Source organism: Crinia signifera, chromosome 1, assembly GCF_055691185.1.
Source record: "Crinia signifera chromosome 1, ASM5569118v1, whole genome shotgun sequence".
Classification (NCBI taxonomy): Eukaryota; Metazoa; Chordata; class Amphibia; order Anura; family Myobatrachidae; genus Crinia; species Crinia signifera.
In genome coordinates this window covers 472,811,297-472,823,317 of record NC_139217.1, presented here as the reverse complement: position 1 = coordinate 472,823,317, position 12,021 = coordinate 472,811,297, and the positions used below count along the sequence as shown (strand labels likewise).

At 42.4% G+C, this 12,021-nt stretch overlaps 1 protein-coding gene across 4 annotated transcripts in view; it reads left to right on the top strand.

Moving 5' to 3' along the window:
- The window catches only part of IL11RA (interleukin 11 receptor subunit alpha), a 174,064-nt gene that overhangs the window by 141,503 nt on the left and 20,540 nt on the right, over positions 1–12,021 (top strand). For all 4 annotated transcript variants that reach the window (XM_083155432.1, XM_083155431.1, XM_083155434.1 and 1 more), the window contains exons 7-10: positions 7,713–7,876; positions 7,958–8,099; positions 9,076–9,144; positions 10,570–10,638. In XM_083155432.1, the coding sequence (XP_083011558.1) occupies positions 7,713–7,876; positions 7,958–8,099; positions 9,076–9,144; positions 10,570–10,638 (444 nt within the window). The remainder of the gene's footprint in view (positions 1–7,712; positions 7,877–7,957; positions 8,100–9,075; positions 9,145–10,569; positions 10,639–12,021) is intronic.

The window sequence follows — 12,021 nt, the reverse complement described above, 5'->3', positions numbered from 1 at the left end:
GTGTGTAATAAACTTGTACTTCTCTGTGTGTGTGTTTTTTATAAACATTCTTTTTACAGGTGGACTACAAGTCCCAGCGGGCCCATTAATGCCCTGCATGCTGGGACTTGTGGTTCTCCAAGTCCCAGCATGCGGGGGAGGTCTGCTGGCACTTGTAGTTCGCCGGTAAAAAGCAATGTAATGATATGTATGATGGATTTAACCCTATCAGGCCGGCGTCCACTGGCCACGGACGCCGGTGACAGCCCCGGGCTTCAGCCCTGGACGGGTGAAGCCTGGGGGGGGGGGACCCCTTTATTGGGGGGGTCCCCACTCCTCCAGGTACCCCGTCCAAGGCTGACCAGCCACGGTGCTCATGTTTTGGCCGGGGGACCTTGTATAAAAAGTGTCCCCCGGCTGTGGCATGACACCGCGGGCTGTTGGAGCCCGGTGCTGGTTTCAAAATACGGGGGACCCCCAGATTTTTTGTCCCCCGTATTTTTGGAACCAGGACCGGTCCAAGAGTCCGGGGCTGGTTTCAGAAATACGGGGGACCCCTATGCTTTTTGTCCCCCCGTATTTTTGGAACCAGGTCCGGCTCAATGAGCCCGGGGCTGGTTATGCTTAGGAGGGGGGACCCCACGCCGTTTTTTTTTTATAAAAACACTTTTACACATTTTTATTAACAGAACCATGCACAGATCTCAATGATCTGTGCATGGTTCTGTCAAATTCGCCTGTCAGAACCTGGTCTATTTTTTTTGCGATTTTTGGTAACATTGACCAAAAATCGCACCCTATTACATTTGCGAGTTGTATACTTTATAATGGGAAAACATCTGGATGCGAATTGAAATGTGACTAAAAATCGCACTTCTAAAAGTGCGATTTCGCGGTAAAAAGTGCGATTTTTTTACCGCGATTTTCAACCTATTAAATGTGCGATTTTCGGAAAATGTGCGATTTCGGCCGTTTTTGACCAAAAATCGCACATGTCTAAAAAATCGCACTCTATTACATTTCGCCCCTGCAGTGTAATACCTGTGTGATAGGACCGCTGATGTGTGACTACACCTACAGTGTGATACCTGTGTGATAGGACCGCTGATGTGTGACTACACCTACAGTGTAATACCTGTGTGATAGGACCGCTGATGTGTTACTACACCTACAGTGTGATACCTGTGTGATAGGAGCGCTGATGTGTTACTACACCTACACTGTGATACCTGTGTGATAGGACCGCTGATGTGTTACTACACCTACAGTGTGATACCTGTGTGATAGGACCGCTGATGTGTTACTACACCTACAGTGTAATACCTGTGTGATAGGACTGCTGATGTGTTACTACACCTACAGTGTAATACCTGTGTGATAGGACCGCTGGTGTGTGACTACACCTACACTGTAATACCTGTGTGATAGGACCGCTGATGTGTTACTACACCTACAGTGTAATACCTGTGTGATAGGCCCGCTGATGTGTGACTACACCTACAGTGTAATACCTGTGTGATAGGACCGCTGATGTGTGACTACACCTACAGTGTAATACCTGTGTGATAGGACCGCTGATGTGTGACTACACCTACAGTGTAATACCTGTGTGATAGGCCCGCTGATGTGTTATTACACCTACAGTGTAATACCTGTGTGATAGGACCGCTGATGTGTGACTACACCTACAGTGTAATACCTGTGTGATAGGACTGCTGATGTGTTACTATACCTACAGTGTAATACCTGTGTGATAGGACCGCTGATGTGTTACTACGCCTACAGTGTAATACCTGTGTGATAGGACCGCTGATGTGTTACTATGCCTACACTGTAATACCTGTGTGATAGGACCGCTGATGTGTTACTACGCCTACAGTGTAATACCTGTGTGATAGGACCGCTGATGTGTTACTACACCTACAGTGTAATACCTGTGTGATGGGACCGCTGATGTGTGACTACACCTACAGTGTAATACCTGTGTGATGGGACCGCTGATGTGTGACTACACCTACAGTGTAATACCTGTGTGATGGGACCGCTGATGTGTTATTACACCTACAGTGTAATACCTGTGTGATAGGACCGCTGATGTGTTACTACACCTACAGTGTAATACCTGTGTGATAGGACCGCTGATGTGTTATTACACCTACAGTGTAATACCTGTGTGATAGGACCGCTGATGTGTTACTACACCTACAGTGTAATACCTGTGTGATGGGACCGCTGATGTGTGACTACACCTACAGTGTAATACCTGTGTGATGGGACCGCTGATGTGTGACTACACCTACAGTGTAATACCTGTGTGATGGGACCGCTGATGTGTTATTACACCTACAGTGTAATACCTGTGTGATAGGACCGCTGATGTTTTACTACACCTACAGTGTAATACCTGTGTGATAGGACCGCTGATGTGTTACTACACCTACAGTGTAATACCTGTGTGATAGGACCGCTGATGTGTTATTACACCTACAGTGTAATACCTGTGTGATAGGACTGCTGATGTGTGACTACACCTACAGTGTAATACCTGTGTGATAGGACCGCTGATGTGTTACTACACCTACAGTGTAATACCTGTGTGATAGGACCGCTGATGTGTGACTACACCTACAGTGTAATACCTGTGTGATAGGCCCGCTGATGTGTTACTACACCTACAGTGTAATACCTGTGTGATAGGACCGCTGATGTGTGACTACACCTACAGTGTAATACCTGTGTGATAGGACCGCTGATGTGTTACTACACCTACAGTGTAATACCTACAGTGTAATACCTGTGTGATAGGACCGCTGATGTGTTACTACACCTACAGTGTAATACCTGTGTGATAGGACCGCTGATGTGTTACTACACCTACAGTGTAATACCTGTGTGATAGGACCGCTGATGTGTTACTACACCTACAGTGTAATACCTGTGTGATAGGACCGCTGATATGTTACTACACCTACAGTGTGATACCTGTGTGATAGGACCGCTGATGTGTTACTACACCTACAGTGTAATACCTGTGTGATAGGACCGCTGATGTGTTACTACACCTACAGTGTAATACCTGTGTGATAGGACCGCTGATGTGTTACTACACCTACAGTGTAAGGTCTATGTGCTGTACTGTAGTTAGTAGATGTATAGATAACAGTATGGACCCTTAGTAATGTATAAGTCTGTTTGATGTACGGTAGTTAGTAGGTGTATAAATAACAGTATATGGACCATTAGTAATGTATAGGTCTGTGTGATGTACTGTAGTTAGTAGGTGTATAGATAACAGTATATGGAGCCTTAGTAATGTATAGGTCTGTGTGATGTACGGTAGTTAGTGGGTGTATAGATAACAGTATATGGACCCTTAGTAATGTATAGGTCTGTGTCATGTACTATAGTTAGTAGATGTGTAGATAACAGTATATGGACCCTTAGTAATGTATAGGTCTGTGTGATGTACGGTAGTTAGTAGGTGTATAGATAACAGTATATGGACCCTTAGTAATGTATAGGTCTGTGTGATGTACGGTAGTTAGTAGGTGTATAGATAACAGTATATGGACCCTTAGTAATGTGTAGGTCTGTGTGCTGTACTGTAGTTAGTAGATGTATAGATAACAGTATGGACCCTTAGTAATGTATAGGTCTGTGTGCTGTACTGTAGTTAGTGGATGTATAGATAACAGTATGGACCCTTAGTAATGTATAGGTCTGTGCTGTACTGTAGTTAGTAGATGTATAGATAACAGTATATGGACCCTTAGTAATGTATAGGTCTGTGTGCTGTACTGTAGTTAGTAGATGTATAGATAACAGTATATGGACCCTTAGTAATGTATAGGTCTGTGTGCTGTACTGTAGTTAGTAGGTGTATAGATAACAGTATATGGACCCTTAGTAATGTATAGGTCTGTGTCATGTACGGTAGTTAGTAGGTGTATAGATAACAGTATATGGACCCTTAGTAATGTATAGGTCTGTGTGATGTACTGTAGTTAGTAGATGTATAGGTAACAGTATATGGACCCTTAGTAACGTATAGGTCTGTGTGATGTACGGTAGTTAGTGGGTGTATAGATAACAGTATATGGACCCTTGTAATGTGTAGGTCTGTGTGCTGTACTGTAGTTAGTAGGTGTATAGATAACAGTATATGGACCCTTAGTAATGTATAGGTCTGTGTCATGTACGGTAGTTAGTAGATGTATAGATAACAGTATATGGACCCTTAGTAATGTATAGGTCTGTGTGATGTACGGTAGTTAGTAGGTGTATAGATAACAGTATATGGACCCTTAGTAATGTATAGGTCTGTGTCATGTACGGTAGTTAGTAGGTGTATAGATAACAGTATATGGACCCTTAGTAATGTATAGGTCTGTGTGATGTACTGTAGTTAGTAGATGTATAGGTAACAGTATATGGACCCTTAGTAACGTATAGGTCTGTGTGATGTACGGTAGTTAGTGGGTGTATAGATAACAGTATATGGACCCTTAGTAATGTATAGGTCTGTGTGATGTACTGTAGTTAGTAGATGTATAGGTAACCGTATATGGACCCTTAGTAATGTATAGGTCTGTGTGATGTACGGTAGTTAGTGGGTGTATAGATAACAGTATATGGACCCTTAGTAATGTATAGGTCTGTGTGATGTACGGTAGTTAGTGGGTGTATAGATAACAGTATATGGACCCTTGTAATGTGTAGGTCTGTGTGCTGTACTGTAGTTAGTAGGTGTATAGATAACAGTATATGGACCCTTAGTAATGTATAGGTCTGTGTGATGTACAGTAATTAGTAGGTGTATAGATAACAGTATATGGACCCTTAGTAATGTATAGGTCTGTGTGCTGTACTGTAGTTAGTAGGTGTATAAATAACAGTATATGGAGCCTTAGTAATGTATAGGTCTGTGTGTTGTACTGTAGTTAGTAGATGTATAGATAACAGTATATGGAGCCTTAGTAATGTATAGGTCTGTGTGATGTACGGTAGTTAGTAGGTGTATAGATAACAGTATATGGACCCTTAGTATTGTATAGGTCTGTGTGATGTACGGTAGTTAGTAGATGTATAGATATCAATATGGACCCTTAGTAATGTATAGGTCTGTGTGATGTACGGTAGTTAGTAGGTGTATAGATAACAGTATATGGACCCTTAGTAATGTGTAGGTCTGTGTGCTGTACTGTAGTTAGTAGGTGTATAGATAACAGTATATGGACCCTTAGTAATGTATAGGTCTGTGTGATGTACAGTAGTTAGTAGGTGTATAGATAACAGTATATGGACCCTTAGTAATGTATAGGTCTGTGTGCTGTACTGTAGTTAGTAGGTGTATAAATAACAGTATATGGAGCCTTAGTAATGTATAGGTCTGTGTGTTGTACTGTAGTTAGTAGATGTATAGATAACAGTATATGGAGCCTTAGTAATGTATAGGTCTGTGTGATGTACGGTAGTTAGTAGATGTATAGATAACAGTATATGGACCCTTAGTAATGTATAGGTCTGTGTGCTGTACTGTAGTTATTAGATGTATAGATAACAGTATATGGACCCTTAGTAATGTATAGGTCTGTGTGCTGTACTGTAGTTAGTAGGTGTATAGATAACAGTATATGGACCCTTAGTAATGTGTAGGTCTGTGTGATATACGGTAGTTACTGGATGTATAGATAACAGTATATGGACCCTTAGTAATGTATAGGTCTGTGTGTTGTACTGTAGTTAGTAGATGTATAGATAACAGTATATGGAGCCTTAGTAATGTATAGGTCTGTGTCATGTACGGTAGTTAGTAGGTGTATAGATAACAGTATGGACCCTTAGTAATGTGTAGGTCTGTGTGCTGTACTGTAGTTAGTGGATGTATAGATAACAGTATATGGGCCCTTAGTAATGTGTAGGTCTGTGTGCTGTACTGTAGTTAGTAGATGTATAGATAACAGTATGGACCCTTAGTAATGTATAGGTCTGTGTGATATACGGTAGTTACTGGATGTATAGATAACAGTATGAACCCTTAGTAATGTATAGGTCTGTGTGATGTACAGTAGTTAGTAGGTGTATAGATAACAGTATATGGACCCTTAGTATTGTATAGGTCTGTGTGATGTACGGTAGTTAGTAGGTGTATAGATAACAGTATATGGACCCTTAGTAATGTATAGGTCTGTGTGCTGTACTGTAGTTATTAGATGTATAGATAACAGTATATGGACCCTTAGTAATGTATAGGTCTGTGTGCTGTACTGTAGTTAGTAGGTGTATAGATAACAGTATATGGACCCTTAGTAATGTGTAGGTCTGTGTGATATACGGTAGTTACTGGATGTATAGATAACAGTATATGGACTCTTAGTAATGTATAGGTCTGTGTACTGTACTGTAGTTAGTAGATGTATAGATAACAGTATATGGACCCTTAGTAATGTATAGGTCTGTGTGTTGTACTGTAGTTAGTAGATGTATAGATAACAGTATATGGAGCCTTAGTAATGTATAGGTCTGTGTCATGTACGGTAGTTAGTAGGTGTATAGATAACAGTATGGACCCTTAGTAATGTGTAGGTCTGTGTGCTGTACTGTAGTTAGTGGATGCATAGATAACAGTATATGAACCCTTAGTAATGTGTAGGTCTGTGTGCTGTACTGTAGTTAGTAGATGTATAGATAACAGTATGGACCCTTAGTAATGTATAGGTCTGTGTGATATACGGTAGTTACTGGATGTATAGATAACAGTATGAACCCTTAGTAATGTATAGGTCTGTGTGATATACGGTAGTTACTGGATGTATAGATAACAGTATGAACCCTTAGTATTGTATAGGTCTGTGTGCTGTACTGTAGTTAGTAGGTGTATAGATAACCGTATATGGACCCTTAGTAATGTATAGGTCTGTGTGATGTACGGTAGTTAGTAGGTGTATAGATAACAGTATATGGACCATTAGTGATGTATAGGTCTGTGTGCTGTACTGTAGTTAGTAGATGTATAGATAACAGTATATGGAACCTTAGTAATGTGTAGGTCTGTGTGCTGTACTGTAGTTAGTAGGTGTATAGATAACAGTATATGGACCCTTAGTAATGTGTAGGTCTGTGTGCTGTACTGTAGTTAGTAGATGTATAGATAACAGTATATGGACCCTTAGTAATGTGTAGGTCTGTGTTATGTACGGTAGTTAGTGGATGTATAGATAACAGTATTTGGACCCTTAGTAATGTATAGGTCTGTGTGCTGTACGGTAGTTACTGGATGTATAGATAGCAGTTTATGGACCATTAGTAATGTATAGGTCTGTGTGCTGTACGGTAGTTAGTAGGTGTATAGATAACAGTATATGGACCCTTAGTAATGTGTAGGTCTGTGCGCTGTACTGTAGTTAGTAGGTGTATAGATAACAGTATATGGACCCTTAGTAATGTGTAGGTCTGTGTGCTGTACTGTAGTTAGTAGGTGTATAGATAACAGTATATGGACCCTTAGTAATGTGTAGGTCTGTGCGCTGTACTGTAGTTAGTAGGTGTATAGATAACAGTATATGGACCCTTAGTAATGTATAGGTCTGTGTGATGTACTGTAGTTAGTAGGTGTATAGATAACAGTATATGGACCCTTAGTAATGTATAGGTCTGTGTGCTGTACTGTAGTTAGTAGGTGTACAGATAACAGTATATGGACCCTTAGTAATGTGTAGGTCTGTGTGTTGCAGTGAAGCCGGACCCCCCAGAAATCATGTCCGCGGAGGCGATCCCTTTTGCGCCCAGACGGCTGTTTGTTACGTGGACGTATCCATCCACGTGGCCCCAGGAGCCACACTTTAAGCTCAAATTCCGGCTACAGTACAGACCTGTACTTCACATGTACTGGTCCACGGTAAGTGCATCGTCATACGTGTACATACACGTCCCAGTGTTCCGTTTCTCATTCATGACCCGGTTCCGCCTCTTTCCGCAGGTGGAGACGGCCAACCTGTCCGACATAATCACTGATGCCTTCATTGGCACTGAGCACATTGTGCAGGTCAGCGCCAGAGACTTCCTGGATGCCGGGAACTGGAGCGAATGGAGTGCGGAAGCCAGAGCCACGCCATGGACTAGTAAGGGCCTATAGAGGCAGCATGGTGGCACAGTGGTCAGTCATCACTAGGGGCTGCTTTCCTTGTAGCCCAGAAATGTTAGACAACGTTATTAGTATTTTGCAATTTAGATTTCAGTTTGGACACACCTCTTCCAAATCTTACTCTGTCTGCTTATGTTACATCTGCCTCCCTGCAGTGCAGCAGGGTGTTACCCAGGCACACATGTTACATCTGCCTCCCTGCAGTGCAGCATGGTGTTACCCAGGTGTACATGTTACATCTGCCTCCTTGCAGTGCAGCAGGGTGTTACCCAGGTGTACATGTTACATCTGCCTCCTTGCAGTGCAGCAGGGTGTTACCCAGGCACACACGTTACATCTGCCTCCCTTCAGTGTAGCATGATATTTCCCAAGTGCACATGTTACAGTACATCTGCCTCCCTGCAGTGCAGCAGGGTGTTACCCAGGTGTACATGTTACATCTGCCTCCTTGCAGTGCAGCAGGGTGTTACCCAGGCACACACGTTACATCTGCCTCCCTTCAGTGTAGCATGATATTTCCCAAGTGCACATGTTACAGTACATCTGCCTCCCTGCAGTTGCAGCATGGTGTTACCCAGGTGTACATGTTACATCTGCCTCCCTGCAGTGCAGCTTGGTGTTACGCAGGTATCACCATTGGCATTTTTGTGAAATGCTTCATTTTAATTTGTACATTGGGAACGTAGAATAACACTGAAGTGCAATTGTTCCAAAAGGTAAAAAAATGCAGCTGTTTTGTGGAGTGAAATGAACTGTGCTGCCAGTCTGTGCCACGAATGCGCCAATACCACCGTGGCAGCTGTCCCTTCCTTTTGTAAATTAGTAAGCAGACATAACACGTGACCACAAGTCGGTGGAAGGAACATGTAAAACGATTTCCTAATGATGTTACTGACACACTGACCGTAGTGTCCATTATAACCTGTTCTCCTGCTGTGTTTCTGTGCACATAGTGTCAGCCTTGGAGGACAGTAATACAACCACTAAGGAACATCCAGACCCTAACATCCAGGAACCATTTGGTGAGCTGTCAATCAATGTCATGTGACTAGTCTGATCGCTATGTCCAGGCTGCTGTTATTGGAGAATACCATGTGCAATGTTTTATTTTACTGCGGTCAGGGCAATTTACTAAAATAACTATAGTATTGCAAGGATTCAGTCTCCCATAACAACTCTATCAGAATTTCCCAACTTTTCTGGGTGTCTCCCCGCTGTGAGTCCTAACTGGGTTCCACGGTTCCTTTGCCCTTCAGTATGAATAGATCTCTCTGAGAAGAACAACCATCTCCTGCCCCTTCTTGGCCAGCAGTGCCCGTCCTTTACGCCATTATTTCATGCCGAGGGTTTAAGAAATCTAATTTCTGCACTGCTTGTCAATGCTCCATAGGTTACCCTCTGACATTATTACCATTTATTTATATGGCGCCAGCATATTCCATTGCGCATTATAATTGTGAACAAACAATGGTAAGGCAATATTGGGTAATAACAGCCAGGCACAGAGGTAGGAGGGTTACACCCGCTGGGGATATAGGGGTACGATCAATGAGAAAGTGCCAGGGGTCCAGCCAGATTGCAGGGGCTCTTGGTCTCTGTATTATCCAATCACGCAGGATCGTCAGCCAGGGGTCAGCGGTATATGTAACTGTGCAGAGAGGAAATATGTGACATTAGGGTATAAATGAATGTTTGGTGCTTCTGTTGTGGTCTATGTATTGTGTCTGTGTTCTAATTCCCTTGTTCTATGTTTACTCTGTGGTACCTCCTACATAAAAGTTATTTTTAATAATAATAATCACTATCATAATCTAGTATCGCTACAAAGTTGCACTTTGTAAATGTCGTTACATGCTAATAAACTAAGAGAAGAATATTGTACATTGTATGTTTGGAAAAGGGGCAAAACCATGCTACACTGCAGGTGAGGCAGATGTAACATGTGCAGAGAGAGTAAGATTTGGGTGAGTTATTTTGTTTCTGTGCAGGGTAAATACTGGCTGCATTATTTTAACACTGCAATTTAGATTTCAGTTTCAACACACCCCACCCAAATCTAACTCTCTCTGCTCATGTTACATCTGCCCCACCTGCAGTGCACATGCTTTTGCCCATTTTCCAAACAAATTTGTACTGCGATCAGATCTGAATAAGGGCCCATATAAGGATCTGTAAATAAATAAATAAATAACTGAGCTGTACGGGATAATGGGTTTCTTAAGCTCGGTGAAGTGAAATGCCGGGTTTTTATCACCGGCCAATCAGCTTTTACCTGTTATTGTTCAAATCAAGCCTGTAACTTCACACATAGGAGCTGATTGGCCGGTGATAAAAATCAGACACTTTATCACTTCATTGAGCTTAATAAATCTGCCCCAATGTTACATCTTACCTTGAACTGTTTCTTCTCCATCCCTTATTCTCTCTTCTCCCCATTCTGCACATAGTGCCAGTCTCAGAGATCAGCAATAAAACCACTACAGAAGAGCCGGAACCTCAAGTACAGGAACCATTTGGTGAGCTGTCAATCACAATACCATGTGACTTGTACTGGCCAATGTAAACTTTGCTGACTAGCATAAGGCCAATTAATATGTGTGGGTCTTTGTTATTGGAGAATACTTGTACAATGTCCAGTTTCCAATGTCCAATTTTAGATATTGTACCAAAGTCATGGTTTTGTACAGACACAACACTTTCCTCATACCCCTCCGCTTCAAATTATAACTATAAATAAGTCCCTCCCACCACTCAGTAACAATAGATCACTATAAAACTAATACGTCCCTCCTGCCTGATCACTATGAGAAGAATACGTCCCTCCTGCCTCTCAGTAACCATAGATCACTATAAAACTAATACGTCCCTCCTGCCTCTCAGTAACCATAGATCACTATGAGAATAATAGGGCCCTCCTGCCTCTCAGTAACCATAGATCACTATGAGAAGAATACGTCCCTCCGGCCTCTCAGTAACCATTGATCACTATGAGAAGAATACGTCCCTCCTGCCTCTCAGTAACCATAGATCACTATGAGAAGAATATGTCCCTCCTGCCTCTCAGTAACCATAGATCGCTCTGAGAAGAATACGTGCCTCCAGCCTCTCAGTAACCATAGATCACTATGAGAAGAATACGTCCCTCCTGCCTCTCAGTAACCATAGATCGCTCTGAGAAGAATACGTCCCTCCAGCCTCTCAGTAACCATAGATAACTATGAGACGAATAAGCCCATCCTGCCTCTCACTAACCATAGATCACTATGAGAAGAATAAGTCCCTCCTGCCTCTCAGTAACCAGAGATAACTATGAGAAGAATACGTCCCTCCTGCCTCTCAGTAACCATAGATCACTATGAGAAGAATACGTCCTTCCTGCCTCTCAGTAACCATAGATCACTATGAGAAGAATACGTCCCTCCTGCCTCTCAGTAACCATAGATCACTATGAGAAGAATATGTCCCTCCTGCCTCTCAGTAACCATAGATCACTATGAGAATACGTCCTTCCTGCCTCTCAGTAACCATAGATCACTATGAGAAGAATACGTCCCTCCTGCCTCTCAGTAACCATAGATCACTATGAGAAGAATACGTCCCTCCTGCCTCTCAGTAACCATAGATCACTATGAGAAGAATACGTCCCTCCTGCCTCTCAGTAACCATAGATCACTATGAGAAGAATACGTCCTTCCTGCCTCTCAGTAACCATAGATCACTATGAGAAGAATATGTCCCTCCTGCCTCTCAGTAACCATAGATCACTATGAAAATACGTCCCTCCTGCCTCTCAGTAACCATAGATCACTATGAGAAGAATACGTCCCTCTTGCCTCTCAGTAACCATTGATTACTATGTGAAGAATACGTCCTTCCTGCCTCTCAGTAACCATAGATCA